This window comes from Sarcophilus harrisii, chromosome 2 (assembly GCF_902635505.1).
Source record: "Sarcophilus harrisii chromosome 2, mSarHar1.11, whole genome shotgun sequence".
Classification (NCBI taxonomy): domain Eukaryota; kingdom Metazoa; phylum Chordata; class Mammalia; order Dasyuromorphia; family Dasyuridae; genus Sarcophilus; species Sarcophilus harrisii.
In genome coordinates, this window is record NC_045427.1 from 97,726,105 (window position 1) to 97,744,784 (window position 18,680).

At 34.0% G+C, this 18,680-nt stretch overlaps 1 protein-coding gene across 4 annotated transcripts in view; it reads right to left on the reverse strand.

Moving 5' to 3' along the window:
• Nucleotides 1-2,923: 2,923 nt before the first annotated feature.
• The window catches only part of CLHC1 (clathrin heavy chain linker domain containing 1), a 55,244-nt gene continuing 39,487 nt past the window's right edge, over nt 2,924-18,680 (reverse strand). For 2 of the 4 annotated variants that reach the window (XM_031950486.1, XM_031950483.1), the window contains 3 exons: nt 17,230-17,432; nt 11,821-12,000; nt 7,495-7,815 (listed from right to left, as the gene is read on the reverse strand). In XM_031950486.1, the coding sequence (XP_031806346.1) occupies nt 7,625-7,815; nt 11,821-12,000; nt 17,230-17,432 (574 nt within the window). In that variant the 3' untranslated portion in view covers nt 7,495-7,624. Of the gene's footprint in view, nt 3,049-7,494; nt 7,816-11,820; nt 12,001-17,229; nt 17,433-18,680 lie in introns of those variants that run through there. The other 2 variants (XM_031950485.1, XM_031950484.1) reach the window with 2 other exon arrangements.

An 18,680-nucleotide genomic window follows, 5' to 3' on the forward strand; every position in this document is an offset into this window, starting at 1 on the left:
AATATTTAAAAACCTTTCCTATTGGAACTTCTTCCCTGAATCCAATTTACATTCCCTATTCCTCTGCTAAACCCTTGCCTTTTGCTCTGTTCTAAGCAAAGATGGAATGAAATTCAGTTAATAATAATAATGATGACATTAACATTTATATAATACCTATTATGTGTCATACACTGTATTAAGAGTTCTACAAATATTATCTCATTTTGTCCTCATAACAACTCTGAGAGGTAGATGCTGTTATTCCCATTTTACATATAAGGAAAGTGAAATTCAAGTTTATCCACATAATTAACTAGGCATGAGGTTGGATTTGAAATCAAGTCTTCCTGACTAAAGGCCTGACAATCTATCCATTGTAATTAAATCAATCAATAAACATTTATTAAGTGCTTACTAAGTGTCAGGCTTAGTGTTGAGAATACAAAAAGAAAAAACAATCCCTGCTCTAGAGGAACATAGAGGAGAGAGCATGCTAACAAATATAAACAGAGCAAACTGTAAATAGGATAAATAAGAAATAATTAACAGAAGGAAAGCAAAGAAGATGTTGTGTTAGTTAAAACTTAAAGGAAGCAGGGAAGGTCACTAGTAAGAGCATGGGAAGGGAGCATTCTAGGGAGGGGAGAAAGCCAGAAAGACTGTCTAGAGCAGCCTCAAAAAAAAATTATTAAGCATCTCCTATTTGCCAGATGATACTGTTCTAGGCCTTAGAGACACAAAGACAAAACAAAACAATATTTGCCCTGCAATATTCTATTATAGGAGAAGGGAGAGAAAAATAACATGTTAATAAATATAATGCAAGAAAAATTAGGGAGAGCAGGGATTAGGGAAAGATTCCTGGAAAGGCTGAGTGGTACTTTGAAGGAAGAAAAAGGATTCTAAGAAGTACAGATCAAAAAGGAACACATTTGAAGTAAAGAGAACAGAGTGGAAAACATGATGGGACAGAAGAGCTAGTTCTCTCAACCTCCTCTGTTTCATGTCTCTTGATGGTTTTCCCCCTAGCCTTTTCCTCACTCTGAATAATTCCATTTTCCAATAGCTTTTCTAAATAAGGTCATGTTTTCCAACTCTTTTATTGCTTTGTAAGCTTCATATAAAGACATTTCATTGGAGTCTCTTTTCAACCATGTATTTTAGTCTGTCACTTTGATGGTTACTCCTTTTCCTTGCCTATTAAAACCAACTTGGTCAGCACCTTCTGTTGATGAGGTTCATACACAAAAACAAATTCCTGCTCTCCAAACCTTTAGCAAAGTTAGACTTCCTTTGCTGCCACTCCTTGCAGCAATATTTCCCACAAGCCACAGTTTGGACAGAGGCAAGAATTCTATCTTAGGCAAACAGCGGTCAGATGGTGAGAGGAAGTGAGATCAAGTCTTAGGCCGGGCAGCTTATCAGAACAAATAAAACATCTCAGCCCTGAGAATAGGGCAGACCTCTCCAGAGCTGAGACAAAGGTATAAAATACATAGCTAGGAAGACTGGTTTTTTGAGATAGAGATATCTGGATGCATTCATGCTGCCATTTTAGATGGGGATCACTGAGCTAGGTAGCTATTTAAATTAGATTAAGATTCTTTTACTTCTTATGTTTTACTCGGAAAGCTCGTTTGTTTTTTGGGTTTTTTGCTTTAATTTTTTTTTTTTTTTTTTTTTTTAGTAATTATAACTTTTTATTGACAGAACTCATGCCTGGGTAATTTTTTACAACATTATCCCTTGCATTCACTTCTGTTACGACTTTTCCCCTCCCTCCCTCCACCCCCACCCCCAGATAGCAAGTAGTCCTATACATGTTAAATATGTCACAGTGTATCTTAGATACTATATATGTGTGCAGAACCAAACAGTTCTCTTGTTGCACAGGGAGAATTGGATTCAGAAGGTAAAAATAACCCGGGAAGAAAAACAAAAATGCAAACAGTTTACATTCATTTCCCAGTGTTCTTTCTTTGGGTGTAGCTGCTTCTGTCCATCATTGATCAATTGAAACTGAGTTAGATTTTCTCTTTGTCGAAGAAATCCACTTCCGTCAGAATACATCCTCATACAGTATCGTTGTTGAAGTATGTAATGATCTCCTGGTTCTCCTCATTTCACTTAGCATCAGTTCATGTAAGTCTCTCCAAGCCTCCCTGTATTTATCCTGCTGATCATCAAATAGCTTATTTGGATCAAAATCTGATTTATCAGAACTCAAATGAGTAACAATTTAGCACAATGCCTGGCACATAGTAGGCATTTTATAATTCCTAATATCCTTCCCTTTCCCTCCTCTCCAACTTGAACTTTAAGGATTTAAAATTATAATTCAGGTAGGAAAGGGTTAAGCCCTTAACTCCTGAGGAGAGATGACCTGCTACTCAGGGGGCATACTAGCAATCCACAGAGAAGCAATAAAGGAGACTCATTTAATTTTTTTCTACCTGTGAATTGCCAAGTAAGATAACAAGTTAATAATTGTTATTGATAACCTGGCACCTTTGTATATTTATTATCTACTGGGTTTATGATCATCCTTGCTAAAGCGGTTCTTTTTTCTCAATTCATCATTACTATCTGTGGTGCTACTTTCCACCCAGTTTCTCACATTAATACTCACATTAATAAACTTGGGCTTATCTTTGGTTCTTCCTGTTGTCCCACTTCACATATTCCATCAATTTCCAACTGTCAATTTTAGGTTGATATTTATATCTCTGAGTCTCTTCCTCTCTAGTTACTTGGCTAGGCCCCCCCATTGCTACCCACCTATACTATTATAATACCCTTCTAACAGGTATTCTGACCTCCAATCAAATTGTTCATAATGGTTACTGAATAATACTTCTCCTTTGTATATCTGATCAGTTATATTCAGCTAGGGGAAGCTAGATGGTATAGTAGAGATAATGCTGAACCTGGAATCAGGAAGGCCTAAGTTTAAATCTTACTGCAGATACTTACTATATGATCCTGGACAAATCACGCAATGTCTATTTGCCTCAGCTTCCCCATTTGTAAAATATGGATGATAATAGTACCTGCTTTCCAGTGTTGCTGAGAAGATAAAATAAGAAAATAATTGTAAAATGTTCAGCAAAATGTCTGGCACATAATAAATGCTATGCAAATATTTCTTAATCTCTGTCTGACTCAAGTTTCCTCACCAATAAAATATGGATAATCAGTAACATTCATCTTCTAGGATTGTTGTATCAAATGAGATATTTGCAAAGGACTTTGCAAACCTTAAAATGTAAATGTTAATTGCTACTATTATTATTCCAGCTAAAAATGTAAAGGGGTTTCCTAGTGGCTAGTGAGTAAAGTTCATACTCTTGTCAGAAATGGAATCAATCAACAAGTATTTATTAAACTTCTAATTACCAGGCCATTTACAATATGGAATTGTCCTACCTTTCCAGCATTGGGTCATTTTGCTGAATTTGAAAAGTCTTCAGAGGCCATCTAAGCCATACTATAGTAGAATTCCCTCTTCCTGGGACAACTCATACTACTTTGGCTTAGCCCTACTTGTCAAGAAATTTTTCCTTCATTAAATCAAAATCTACTTCTTTACTACTTTCTACCCACTGTCCTAGCCCTAACCTCTGGAGCCAAGCAGAACAAATCTAAGCTCTTTTACACAATATAATCCTTGATAGATTCCTGAACAGCCCTGAACCTCAGTTGTTGATATTTGTCCATTCTCCAAGAGAACCATGACATCAGGGAAGGGATACATGATGAACAAGTGAATCAGATGTGAGAGAAGGCTGGGCAAGGTCACCTGCCTCACTTTCCCCTCCAGAGCCATCTGGGTCCAGTGGCCAGATATGGATCAAGAGGACTGGAGATGGGATGAAATGTGAGATTTTGGCCTTAAACTAAACTCTTCAACATTGTCAGTTTGGCAAAGGTCACACCCATCCAATGATTAAGGCTAGGTAACAATTGAAGCAAAGAATCTCTTTCACCTAGTCCAAAAAAAAAAATCTAAATAAATCAATAATGAACGCAGGAATCTAGGAGGGGAAGACCCTTAAGCTTTCTGGCCAAAGCAGAAATGACTGTTATTTACTTTTAATGTGAGTCAATCAGGACTCAAACAATGACCAAAGGGGGCTTGGCCTAGGACCTATTGGTAGCCAGTGAGAATCAGATTGGTTTTTGGAAAAGTCCTTAAGAAATTTAGCCACTAAACCCCAAGATAACTTGGGAAATTTCAGAGATGTGAAAGAGTTGGTCTCGAAGGTCATTTTCACTCTAAATCCATGATATGATCTATGACTCACAACACTGTAAAACAGTTTTCACATGTACCCACTTCTCTTTTGTAGTCTAATATTCCAGCCTTTTCTAGGTTCCCCTTCCTTTCCCTAGTTCTCATATATTATGATCTCAAGGCCCTTCTCAGTTTTTGTTGTCCTACTCTGAATACTTCCAGCTTATCAATGGCCTTTCTAAAAAGTGTACCCTGAACTGAACATAAACTTCAGATGATCCAAGCAGAGGACAATGGGATTCTGTTGTCTCTGCTCTTGAATTCTGTGTTTCTCTTGGTATAGCTTCAAACCAGAGTAGCTTTATTGGACTGTCCTGTCACATTATGAATTTATATTGAACTTGTTTCCCACAAGAAACTTAAAATCTAGTTGAAGAGACCAAATAAACTCATAGAAAGATAACTAATAATGCAAAGTAGCATTTAATAAACATTAAATTAGTAATATAAACAGTGAATCCTGTAGGATTTGAAAAAGATAAGTGTGGTAAAGATAAGTGTGGTTTTTGGAGGGATTCACTAAAAGAAATGGGATTTAGAGATGTAAATATGTAAATATGTCATAAAAGTTATGAAGGCACTCCAGACAAAGGAAAGTAAAATCTTTAGAATTAGCAATATACAAAACATTCTTCATGTAGTTGCATATTTTTATGATGTTGGCTAGCAACAAACAGATATTCTCAGATGTTCTTAAATCCCTGACTGAGGAGTCTAAGAATCACACAGTTTTTAAAATATCTATAAACATTAACCTAATTGCTATATATATATATATATATGTTATATATATATATATATATATATAACATTAACCTAAGTATGAGAAGTATAACGATTATTAAATTGACATACTACAGGAAGAACTGAATTTTATTGTCACCATCATTGTTATTATTATTTCATAGCAAAAGTTATCTTGTTAAAAGTTATTAATTTTCAAATCTTTTTAACATTTATTTGTGGTCCTTATAAGAATCAGTTGTTTGGAGCTCATCTTTTAATTAAACTCTAAAACAGAGTACTAAAGCTTTGAAATAGAAAGTTTGGCTAATAATCATACTCAATACTTTTCATAGCATAGTACCAAGAAGAGAAGTTGGGCCATTCTTTATTTCTTAAAGTGAACTTTTTATTTAAAAAAAAAAAAAAAAACTTTAAAAAAATCCACAGTACTTAGAAACCTATAGGCTAGCCCCTTCCATTGTCTTACTTTTATTTTTTAGGAAGGTTTTCTTTCTTATGTTGGGAACAATCTACTTTGTTTAAATGTTATTTGTTGATCCTAGCTCTGGCCTCTGGGATCACAAAAAATTTAATCCTTATTAATATGTAGTAATATATGTAATTGAATAAAAAGATACTTTTAACATCAAAACTACAAACTTCAACAATTTCATATAACAAAAAGCTCTGCCCATAAACTTATTTTCTGATTTTTCTGTTAGGCCTCTAATGAGCATAAGATTATAGGTAAGAAAAAAATTCCGCAGTAAATTCCACAAGTTTCTCATTTTCAAGAAAATAAACCTGGAGAAGATCACAGAAAGCAGACACATCTTTATCTGAGCTGTCCCTCATGTCTCTCAGAACCAACACCAAATCAAGTGTCTGAACTGGTTTTGGAGTAATAGAATCCACAAATATATGGGGTGTAACAAATTTCCAGCAGAAGATATTTTGGAAGAACTTCAGAAAACGTCTGACTCAATCAAGCACTGAAGGGGAGGGGAGGTGGCTGCAGTGCAGAGACCCAAGGCATTGTGGGGTTCTGGCACTGGGGAATCTACTGGGAGGAATCTATAGCAGTGTTGGCTACTCTGTCCTGGTTGCAAGCCAGTAGACCAGCAGGTTAGCAGTGAGACAACACAAATACAAAAGTCAAATAGTGAGCCCTGGTATAATGTGGGACTTGGCTACCCAGCCCCAGAAATTAGTCAGCACCAACCCAGACACAGCACAGCCACTGTAGCCAGGAGAGGACATTTGGACAATCTCCCCTCTGCCCTAACAGCAGACCTCAATCTTTAAAAATGAGCAAAAAAAGCAAAAAGAGCTCTGACCATAAATAGTTTTTATGGAGAAAGAAAAGAGATCTCAAATCCTGAGGACACTAAAAGCAGATCATCTCCAGATGAAGCCCCAAAGAGAGATATGAATTGGTGTCCATCTCACAAGGCTCTCTTGGAAGAATTCAAAAAGGATTTAAAAAGAGAATTATAAGAAAAATGGAGAAAGGAAATGAGAACATTTCAGGAGAATTTGTTAAAAGAAACACAGAAATTATCTGAAGAAAACTCCTTACAAAATAGATTTAGTGAAATGGAAAAAGTACATAACTCCTTACAAAATAGATTTGACAGAATGGAAAAAGAAAACAACTCCTTGAAAAACAGATTTTGTGAAATGGAAAAAAAAATCTACTGAAGGGGCAGCTAGTTGATGTAGTGGATAGAGCACCAGCCCTGAAGTCAGGAGGACCTGAGTTCAAAATATGAATTCAGTCATTTAACACTTCCTGGGCAACTGCAATTGCTTCAGGAAAAAAAAAAAGTAACTGAAGAAAATAATTCACTAAAAATTAGAACTAAACAAGAGGAATGACTCAATGAGATCAAGAATCAGTCAAACAAAACCTAAAAAATGGAAGAAAATGAAAATAAACCTGGAAGCTTGTAATAGTAAGAAAAATGCATCCATTCATACTTAATAGTTCCTGAAAACTTTTTGTACTTATTTTAAATTCCATTTCTAAGATGTCCTTTTGCTACCTACATATTAAACTATTCCTGTCTGTCTAGCAAAGCAGCAGTTAAATGTTAGTTTATGTTAGTAAAGCTTACATGACATGATAACATAAACTATACAGAGCAAACTGCTGCCAGGAGCTTGAAGAGTTCTCTAAGGTTCTTATTAGCTCTAACAGACCATATTATTTTCCAAGAATTATCTGAAGGAAAATGATCAAAATTCTAACCCTATAATATAAAAATATAAAATTGTACATGGCTCTGTACTAGGCATTGACAAAAAGAAATGTGTGAAGATAATCCTGTTGGAGTCAATAAATCCAAACAGATATCCACTGATGGGGCAAGTGTTTCTGTGTGTGTGTGTATGTAAAGAACAGAATAAAAACATTAAATAATGTTTGCTTACCATATGAATGGAAAACAAAACATTACTATATAAAACACTATGTAGATTCCAATGTTACAATAAAGAAGGACTAATTTGTTTTGGGGATATACAATTTGGATTTATTCAAAGTTACTAATCCTTAGGCTGTTTTTCTCAACCAGGACATAAAATATTTTTAGAGCTCCCTCAGCTGTTGAAGAGATGGAACTACCAAAAAACATGTTCCATTATGTTTTCCCCATCTGGAGGAATTTCGGATACTCCTTCCTGAGATCTGAGGATGGAAATGATGTCATTGGACAATTTGCAAAAGCCGTTCTGGATACACACAACCGCCAGTTCTTGCCATCCCTCTAAGGAGCAGAATGGATCAGTTGTCATAAGTTTTTCTGTTGCCTCTGAGAGGGAAAACAAACAAACACCAACAATAGTAGTTTATATAGTTTATCTGTCATTTATTCAATATCACCTGTACTTATTTTAAAAATTCTACCCTATACCCATCAACTCCCTTCCCTCACCTCCCATGGCAAGCTGTTTGTCTTGGATTGACTGTAGTTCTTTAGGTGCACAAGGAGAATAAAGGTAAGAACTAGGATAAGTATCCAGGCTCACTTTATTCATATTACTTGTAATTTGCCACCACAGTTAATCAGCACCAGTTATATGGAACCTTATAGTTCTAGTTTCAACCTACTCATAACCCTTAATCTGAGAAATAATTCTTTTATTTATTTATTTTAAACTTAAATACAAAATAAGATAAGAAAAAAAAACATTGCCATGTGCATGGCAGAACATAAAAGATGATTCAAAATATAAAGCAATAAATTTCCATTTCAAGAAAATATACATAATAAATAGCACACATTGTGTTCAGAACTGTCCATCTTTGCTGTGCTTCATTGTAAGTTTTCTTTTGTTCTCTGCTGTGCACTTTTTACTTTGTTCTTTTTTCCCCTTCTCTCCCTCTCCCTAAAAAGGCTACAATTAAATACAGAAATATATGTGGGTGTATATATGTGTGTGTATATATATACACACTTATAAACACAGATATATAATACACATACACATCCATAGATACCTATAATAATTTGTATATATATATGTATATATATACATATACTTTCATATGCATCTATAAGCCCACACTATGTTTGTTTGTCCTGTTTCTCTGAAAGTGGATAGCATCTTCCTTCATAAGTCCAAGACTTTCCATATTTTTCTAATATGGAAATAAGATTCATATTTTTCTAATATGATACTCCACCAACTTATCATTTCCCACACCACAGCAATATTCCAATTCCATCAAGCTATTTTAAATATTCTAAAACAATACTGATTAATGTGGCTGACAAAGTATAGTGAGAAATATTTCTTTAAACTAATAATCCTTATTCTGAATAGAGAGGAATTATGGAGTCTTCTAGATAAATTTCTTTTCTTAAACGAAACAGAAGAGTTTCAGTTGCAAGAGTTGCTGATGACGTTCATTTAATTCTAAAAATTAAATTGTCTCTTGGCAAGATGTAATATCTGAGTTTTTGATATTGGACCACCAACTATATCATTCTTTGCTTTTCACATCACAGCCTTTATACAGATATTAGAATATTATTATCCTTTAAAAATCTATTACAATAAAATGTTCTTTCTATATCTAACAGCTCTCTCTGTGTACAAAGAATAGTAATTTCATGATAAAAAAAAAGTGATCATAAATATTATTGCCAAAAATTTTCTAATCTTCATTCTTGCTCTATTGGTTCCTTTCCTGCTGCCTAAGTCTCCCTCATGCTTAAAAAAAAAATTAAAAAACAAAAAAAAAAAACTTAGTAATCCTAGAATTCCCATTACATACCATTCTATCTTGCTATCTCTTCTTCCTTTCTCAGCTAAACCCCTGGAAAACAAATATATATTTGGTGCCTCTCCATTCCTCTCACTATCTTTCAAATTTTCTGTAGTCTGACTTCTGACATCAGCTGACACTGCTCCCTTCAAAGTTATTGATGATATCTTCATTGTCAAGGTTAAAGATCTTTTCTTAGAACTCATTCTTTTTGATCTCTCTGAAGCATTTATAACCATCCATCTCTAATAAGCTCTTCTTTTTTGGATTTTCTTTTCTCTGCTCTCAAGAACAATAGCTCTTGGTCAAAAAGGACATGGGTTCAAATTCCACCTTTGATGCTTATGATCTGTGAGTTGGACAAGTGACTAAACATTCCTGGGCCTCAGTTTCCTGGAAGTTCCAACTAGAGGTCCGCTAAGGTCCCTTCCAACTCTAGACCCATGAACCTCCTGTCTGACAGCTCCTTCTCAGTTTCTTTTGCTTGAACTATAGATGCCATACCCAACAACTCTGGATACCAAACCTCCACCTTAAGCTCTTGTCTCTGATCTCTCTTACCCTCCAGTTGGTGGGTTCATCAGCTCTCATGGGTTCAATTACCATCTTCCAGATGTATATATCTTGCCTAAATGCCTATGTTGATCACATTTTCAGCTATCCACCAGACGTTTTAACTGGATATCCAATGGATATCTCAAAATCAACCTGTCTAAAAACAGCTCATTATGCTTCCCCAGAACCGCTCTCTCTCTTCTAAACTTCCCTAATATTGTTGAGGACATGCCATCCTTCTAGTCATCTAGGTTCACAACCTCTGTGTCATCTCTAACTCCCCACTCTCACTTCATATGTCCAATAGGTTGCCACATCTTGTTTGACCAGATCTAGTTAAAATCACTGAGATGACAATAAGAATCAAAATAATTTTCTTAAATTTTATTACCTTATGATCATGCTGTTTCTTTGATTTCACAATTTAAAAATATTTTATTTTTTCCAATTACATGTATAAATGTTTAACATTCTTTTTTTTAATTTGAGTTCCAAAGTCTCTCTTCATTCTCTTCCCTCCCTTGACTTGAGAAATCAAGTAATTTGATACAGATTATGAATGTGCAGTCATACAAAATATATTCCCACATTAAGTCATGTGAAAGAAAATACAAACTTGCCCCCCCCCAAAAAAAAAAAAAGAAAAAGAAAGTTTTAAGAAGTATGTTTCAATCTGCACTCAGACTCTATCAGTGGAGATGGAGGTGGATAGCATTTGTCATCATGAGTCCTCTGGAATTATTTTTGATCATTGTACTGCTGAGAATAGCTAAGTCATTCATAGATAATCATCATACAATATTGCTGATACTGTATATTCTGCTTTCCTGGTTCTGTTCACTTCACTTTATATCAGAGTTCATATAAGTATTTCCAGATTTTTCTAAAGCGATATTGCTTGTCATTTCTTATAGCATGATAGTATCCCATCAGAATCATATACCTCCTTGAAAATGAAGGAGGAACACTACGACAACTTGTTTAGCCATTACCCATTTGATGGGCATCCTATCAATTTTCAATTCTTTGTCACCACAAAAAGAGCTGCTACAAATATTTTGTACATATAGATCCTTTTCCTTTTCTAAAATTTCTTTGGAATATAGACCTAATAGCAATATTGCTGGATCAAAGGGTATGTACAATTTTATAACCTTTTGAGCATAGTTTCAAGTTGTTCTCCAAAATCATTTTATCAGTTCACTTTACCAACATTGAAGTAGTATCACAATTTTCCTACAACCCTTCCAACATTTTTCATTTTTCTTTTCTGTCATATTTTCTGTCAATTTGTTAGGTGTAAGGTATTAATTATAATTAATATCAGTATTATATTAATTTGCTTTTCTCTAATCAATAGTCATTCAAAGCAAAGATTCATGTGATAATAGCTTTGACTTCATCTGAAAACTGCCTCTTCATATCCTTTGATCATTTATCAACTGTGGAATGACCTGTAGTCTTATAAATTTGACTCTCTTCTTTATATATTTCAGAAGTGAAACTTTTATCAGAGAAATTTGCTGTAAAATTCCCCCTAAAATTTTCTATTTTCCTTCTAATCTTGGCTTCATTAGTGTTGTTATTCACAAATTAATTTTAAATAATTTTAATTAACATTTTAATAAGATCTATACTGAACAAGATAAAAAATGTTAGAACAATATCGTATTTGTTTTTGTTCCCCAACATTTGTTCACCCATATAACATGAATATATATTTTTACTTTCTTTTCTTCTAAGATGTGTTTGCCAAAGTTTCTCATTTCATCTTATTTCTCTGATGACTTTCCTAAGAAAATGCATCAGGCCTAGTTAAAATCACTGATATGGCAATCTTTTCATTTCAAAGATTGGTTCAGGTATATGTTAACATTTAAGAGTCTTGATTCTCTACATAGTTCTCAATGAACTAAGATATAACCAGCAACTTTATTTTCTATGAATAACTCCCACTATTCCTTCATTAAGAACATTTCGCTAAACTTACCTTTCCCATTTTCATGTAATTCTTCAAGTAAATTTATGCCAGCCTTTTTCATCCCAATAGAGAAGAAATGAAGTACAACAAGACAAAAAGATAAAGATGGTGGTTTTCCCTGCCATTCATGAGTAAGACAATTAATTAATTCAACTTGGGGACATGTTGTTATTATATCCATAAGGTCATCTGAAAGTAAAAATTTTTTAAATAATAAGCACACATAATAATGTTGTAAACAATACAGAAATCTATGATTTTCAAAATTTTAATATTACAAAGACAGAATACAAGGAATTCATTTTAGGGGATAAATTCAGTCTTTCCTATGTTCTGTATAATGCTAATATATTTTTATTTGCTCCTCAATTATTAGAGATGATGATTGAGAAAAACATTATGACAAGACCAAAAAAGCTTAAAAGAAGAAGAAAGAGAGAAAGAAGGAAGAGGAGGAGGAGGAAGAGGAGGAAAAGGAGGAGGAGGAAGAGGAGGAAAAAGAGGAGGAAGAGAAGAAGAAAGAGGAGGAAAAGGAGGAGGAAGAGGAGGAAGAAGAGGAGAAAAGGAGGAGGAAGAGGAGGAAAAGGAGGAGCAGGAGGAGAAGAAGAAGAAGAAAGAAGAAGAAGAAGAAGAAGAAGAAGAAGAAGAAGAAGAAGAAGAAGAAGAAGAAGAAGAAGAAGAAGAAGAAGAAGAAGAAGAAGAAGAAGAAAGAAGAAAATACTATAACATTCTAACTAACCTCTCCTTGGCATATTCTTATTTTCTATCACTCCCACTTAGGGTATAGCTCCCTTCTTGTCTAGCCTCAAACTTAACTATTTAGTATCCATTCTAACCATGAAATTACAACTATTATTATCAAAGATAAAAAACCCTTCACTATAGGTCATCAATTGAAAAGGCTTTTAGTAAAAAATAGTTATCATGACTGGCAATGCCATATAATTAGAAAGAGCTCTGGACTCAAGCAAACCAGCTTCTCATCTTCTTTTTTGTAAAATGTTATTATCATTATGTGGGCTTCACAGATATTATTTCCATTTTGAAAAGAGGGTAATTGAGACTGAATAAGGATCAGTGTTTTTTTTCATATTGGCACAATTAGTCATAAATGGTCATAAGTTGTTCCCACACAAGCTTCAAAAACAGTTTTCTAAACTCCAAGTTCTGTGTTTTTTTTATTACAACAGATATTCTTAAGAACTTGTTTTTTTTTTGATAACTGTATTTCAATATAATTGATTTCTTCTATAATCTGTTTCAATACTTTAATGCATTTGTGATTTCACTGATATGGCTATTTCCTCTATCAGGATGATTTCATGACTTCTAATCAAGTATAATTCTTGACTATGTCCATCCATAGATCCTCTGCAGAAGATCCACCCAAAATGCTAGAGGTCTTCTAAGATTTTTTACATTTTGAGGACATCAGTGGAGCCTTCAGGGTATTGCCCCTTACTCTTACTGCAAATCCAACACAACTTCTTTACTTATCATATATTTCTTGTATAATATTTTCTGTTCTAAGGCCATTACTAAAAACATGCCATAGTTAACTTGCATGCACCATTTCAAATCGCACCTTCTGCTTGATGCCTTTTCTGCATCTTTTGCTTTCTCCTCTGAGATTACTTTGCTCTGTATATTTCTTATATATATCTTATATGTACCTAGTTATTTACATGTTGTTTCCATTGGAATGTGAGTTCCTTAAGAGCAAACTATTGTTTTTGCTTTTCTTTGTATCCCTAGTGCTTAACAGAATGTCTAATACAGTAGAGCTTAATAAATGCTTGTTGAGTGACCAATTTTCTATGTATTTCTCCATTGACTATTAGGTTGCCTGTAATCATGATTTTCTAAATTTTGTAATTGTACATTGTAGCTTGGCGGGGGGGATGGGTTAACAATATGGGTCTTTGCAACTGGAAATAGAATTGAAATTAAATTAATCTCTAATTAACTGTAACTTCTCAGCTATAATCCAGTCTGCTCTCTTCCTTCTATTCAATTCTGGACTTAATAACTATCTATATTCAGTGTTTGACATAGATTTATGTACAAATTCAATAGGTAACAAGCATTTTTCATTCACTTAACTTTTTATATCTGAATTGTTAGGACAATCTTTTCTTATTTCAAGGGATGGGGGAACTTACCCTCATATTCTCTTTAGGAACTTATTTTCCAGGAACCTTTGCAAAGCCCATCAGAAGCAATATGGCAAATGAATTGCTAGACTTGAAATCAAAAGACCATTCAAATTCTACCACTAATATTTACTATACTAATAAATACTACTAATATTTACTTATTCTAAGCAAGTATACTTCCAGTTTTTTTGTGGAAGAAGCTTATAGGATAAGTAACAGGAAAAGAAAAAGGGATTTGAGCAAAATAAGTTGGCCTAATGAAAAGGGTCAGAGGTCAATTTGGGAGAGATATTTGACAAAATTGGGAGAAATTGAGGAAAATACAAAGAACCATCTCTAGGTACTGATTTTGGCTTAGATTTCACTTCTGAGTTGTAAAAGAAACAAGGCCAAGGCCGACTGAAGATATAAAAAGAATGAAAGGGAATTGAGGGGAACAAAGGAAGATTCAATGAACTTTCAGAGGTAGATTTAAGAGGGAGAAGGAAAAAGTAATTGGCTAGATAGTCAAAGAAGATAGAAAAGGCTAAGTGGAATAATTAGAGAGTTAAGCAAACTGATAAGAGTGGTAGGTGAGACAAACTAGTGAAATGGTAAAAAGGACTAGAAACAGTTGCAAAGCTAAAGGGAAGATGAGTATGGCAATGGCTGTGGAGTTATTAGTGCAAAGACAAAGAATTTGAGTGAAGTTGTAAGAAAGATTTAATCAAAAGTGGTTGAGGTATAAACATCCATAAGCAGTTTCGAATAAAATGGAAAATCTAAACTATTATGGAAGTGGGGAAATTGTGCAGAAACAACACAATTAAGTGTCATACTTATTATATTCCTATCACAGTCAAGTATCTGTTCCAAATGTTAAGTTAATTTCCCTCCTTGATTAAAAGGTTAAGGTACTTAAAAAATACCTTTCCACATTTCACATTGTTAGGAAGAAGAAAGGGTTTTCTAAAAAAACATAATTAAGGCCTTAACTGGAAAGAAAAGGATCTGAAGTTGAGATAAGAAGACACCCCTTTGTCAGAATAATGGAGAATAGAAGAGTGTTACATAGAAGAGAAAGGGAAGGTAAAGGATAACTATATAACTTAGAGCTTAATTCAGGAAGAGTTGAGACTCTTTCTGAAAAGGAGGGAATTGGATATGATGATGAAGGAGGCTGTGTAGATATTATCTTTTACTTTGTCCTCTCCAGACTGATACAGTAGAGTCTTAAAAGTGATAGATTGTCTACTGAAGGGCAGAGGAAGAAAAGAGAAATAGTAGTAATAGTAGTAGTAGTAGTAGTAATAATAATAGTATTAGTAATGATAACAGTAATGGTAGTCATCGTAGTAGTAGTAGCAGCAGCAGAAGCAGCAGTAGTAGTAATAGTACTAGTAGTAATAGTAGTGGTAATAGTAGTAATAGTAATAGTAGCAGTAATAGTAATAGTAATAGTAGCAGTAGTAATAGTGGTGGTAGTGGTGGTGCTGGCAATGGTCTGGGAATTGATACCCAAGATAAGTAAGGGGAGAACTGCCCTTGACAAATTCATTTGGCCCAGATCAACTACATTTTTGGTCTTGAAAGAATTGACAGATTGTGAAATTATCACAGAAAACAGAAGTATCACAATATTAGAGGTCAAACACTGATTTAAAAAAAAAGGGGGGGGGAGAAGAGAATAGAGTCTGCAAACTATATACTAATGAACATAATTTCGATTCCTGAGAACATTCTAGAACAGGTCATTAAACAAATGGAGAACATTCAGAAAGGGAAACAGTGCCTAGAAAGAGCTGATATAGCTTCATTAAAAATAAGTAATGCCAGACTAACCTCATTTTCTTTTATAACAGGATTACTAAACCAGTAGGCAAAATTCAGTAGGGATAAATGTAAGATCTTGTACTTGGGAACAACAAAAAAATTAACATCACAAGTATAAGATAAGGAGAAAAAATGCTCAGGCAGTAGTAATTAAAAAGACATGAGAGCTTTAGTTTATCTTTAAGCTCAAGATGAGCTTTCAGTGTGGTGTGGCAGTCAGAAAAGCTATTGCAATCTTGGGCTGCTTTAGGTGGGTCAGAGCTCCCAGGAACAGAGAGGTGACAGTCCCATTCCCCTTGTCAACCCCTCATTTGGAATGCTATGTCCACTTTTAGATACCATGGCTTAAGAAGGACAGAAGCAAACAGGAGAGTATCTAAAGGGGGCAACTAGGATTGTGAAGAGATAAGAGATTCTGTTAAAGAAACTGGGTGAGTTTAACTCAGGTTAAAGAATTCTTGGGAGAGATACAGAAGACATATGATAATTATCTTAAAGTAACTGCTATGATGTGCAGGAGGAATTAAACTTGTTAACTGACCCAAGAAGGATAAACAAGGAACCATGGGTGATCACACATCTAATACATTAAGAGTTGTGTTGGACTGGACTAAGTGGCCACTAAGTTTCTTTACAATGATTTTGCTTTTGTGAAGCCTCTGTGAATCTCAATTTCCTCATCTTTAAGATGAGGGAGATTGGTCTAAAAGGTCCCTTCCAGTTCTAAATCCATCCTTCTGTGATGATATTATTCAAACACACTCAGACAGAAAAGATGGGAATCTCAGCAGGGGAATCTAGGTGGCAAGCCACTAACATTCTGATAATGAACTAATCTAAACTTAGGTAAGATGGTCCCAGGCAACACGCACAAGAATATTTCATCAAGCAAGCATTAAGTCTCTCTAACTAAGATGGGAAAATGAATGTGGTACAAGGTAATATGCTCTGGCTTTGCAGTCATAGAACTTGTATTCAGATCCTGTTTCTGCCACTAATTCCTTGCATGAACACTCCAGGACTCAGTTTCATTATCTGTAAATGCAGAGGGTTGTACTAGATGGCTATTAAATCCTTTTCAGCTCTAAACTATGATCCTATGAGTTCTTGTGCTTTAGTGGCATAGTTGTCAAGAATCCAGGATTACCCACGTCAAAATGAGGAAGCAAATAATTTGCTTTACTAGATGAAGCATATTCATAAAGATTTATTTTTTAATCATGCCTTTAAAAGACTTATTGCTATATTATGAGTAGTATTAATGGATGGTGATTATCAGAATGAACAATAAACATTTACTGATCGCAAGGTAAAATTGTTCAGACAATTTAATGTCTGAATTATTAGGTACACTTAACATGTATTCTATAAATTGAATCCAAAATATGTTGTCTTATAATTAAAACTCCTAAAATACAAATGCAAACTGATGAAGTATTTAACTGTTTACCATAAGAAAAGTTTTTGAATTGTAGAATGTATTCCAAGGCTCCATAAATTTGACCCTGTTTACATAGGCAAAGAACAGCTTTCTTGTGCAGACCACATTCATTGTAGATAATCTGGGCTAAAGCCAGGCACTTGGATCTGCTGTAAGGATTTTGTTCCCCATATTGACAAATAATATCCCCAGCTTTTTCAGAAAATGTCAACCTAAGAAAAGACATCAGTAAAATTCATATTAGCGATTTGCTGGTAAATATATGAAATTCTAAAATATTTTACAATCCAATAAAATAAAATCTGATTTTCTATAGGATTTAAGTTTTCCATAACAATGAGGAACTGATATTTTTCTCATCTGCTCTTAAATATACTTGATTAAGCCAATGCATCTGAAAGTGGTTTTGGATGTTATTTTTTGCTTGTTTGTTTGTTTGTTTTTAGTAGGGAAGGAGATGTTTATTTTTCATAGAGATGTTGAAAAGTTAAAACTGATAAAAAAAATTTTAAACCTTACTTTTTTTCTAATAAAATTTAAAGTATCAAGCAAAATATATATATATACAATAGGAATCTTTCATAGTCTGGAACTTTTTGTTAGACTTTGTTGCCCTCTATAAAATAGGTTGATGATAATATGACTCTATACCTCACTTTAAAAATTAGTGGATTTTATTTTTTAGCTTTTTCAACCAGTTTAGTTTTTATTATATCTAATAGTATTTTCATTGTTTATTAAGAGAACTGAATGGACAATAGCAAAAGTAATAATGAGAACAAGGATATAGAACTAAAATGGGACTTGAGAATTGTGTTTAATATTCTGTTCTTCCTTTGATTTGGTTCTGTAATCGTGACTAAATACTTCTATCGTTACATCTAAATTTACAGTAAAAATTAATTACCATCAGGATGCTGAAATATCAACAGTAAGATAACAACAAAAATAGTGAGTTAACAAGAAAGAAAAGGGGGAAAATACTGTTTAAAAAATCTCCTAGAGATGAAAAAGCAACAGAAGAATGACCATCGCTTTGTGAAGTTGTTTCAGATGGTGAGACGATTAACATGGGTTTTTATTTAATATCATATGATTTTGAAGGGGTTGTTTTATAAAAGTTAAGTGAATAATTATAGTAATTTTTCCTTTATAATTATGTTAGCCACTGTGAGGTGATATAGCATACTTCTCAGATTGGATAAAATGAGAGAAAAAATGATAAATTTTGGAGGGGATATGAAAAAACTGGGACACTAATGCATTATTGATGAAGTTGTGAAGTGATCCAACTGTTCTAGAGAGCAATTTGGAACTATGCCCAAAGGCCTATAAAACAGTGCATATACAGCAGTGTTTCTACTGGGCTTATATCCCAAAGAGACCATAAAAGAGAGGAAAAGAATTCACATGTACAAAAATGTTTATGGTAGCCCTTTTTGTAGTAGCAAGAAGCTGGA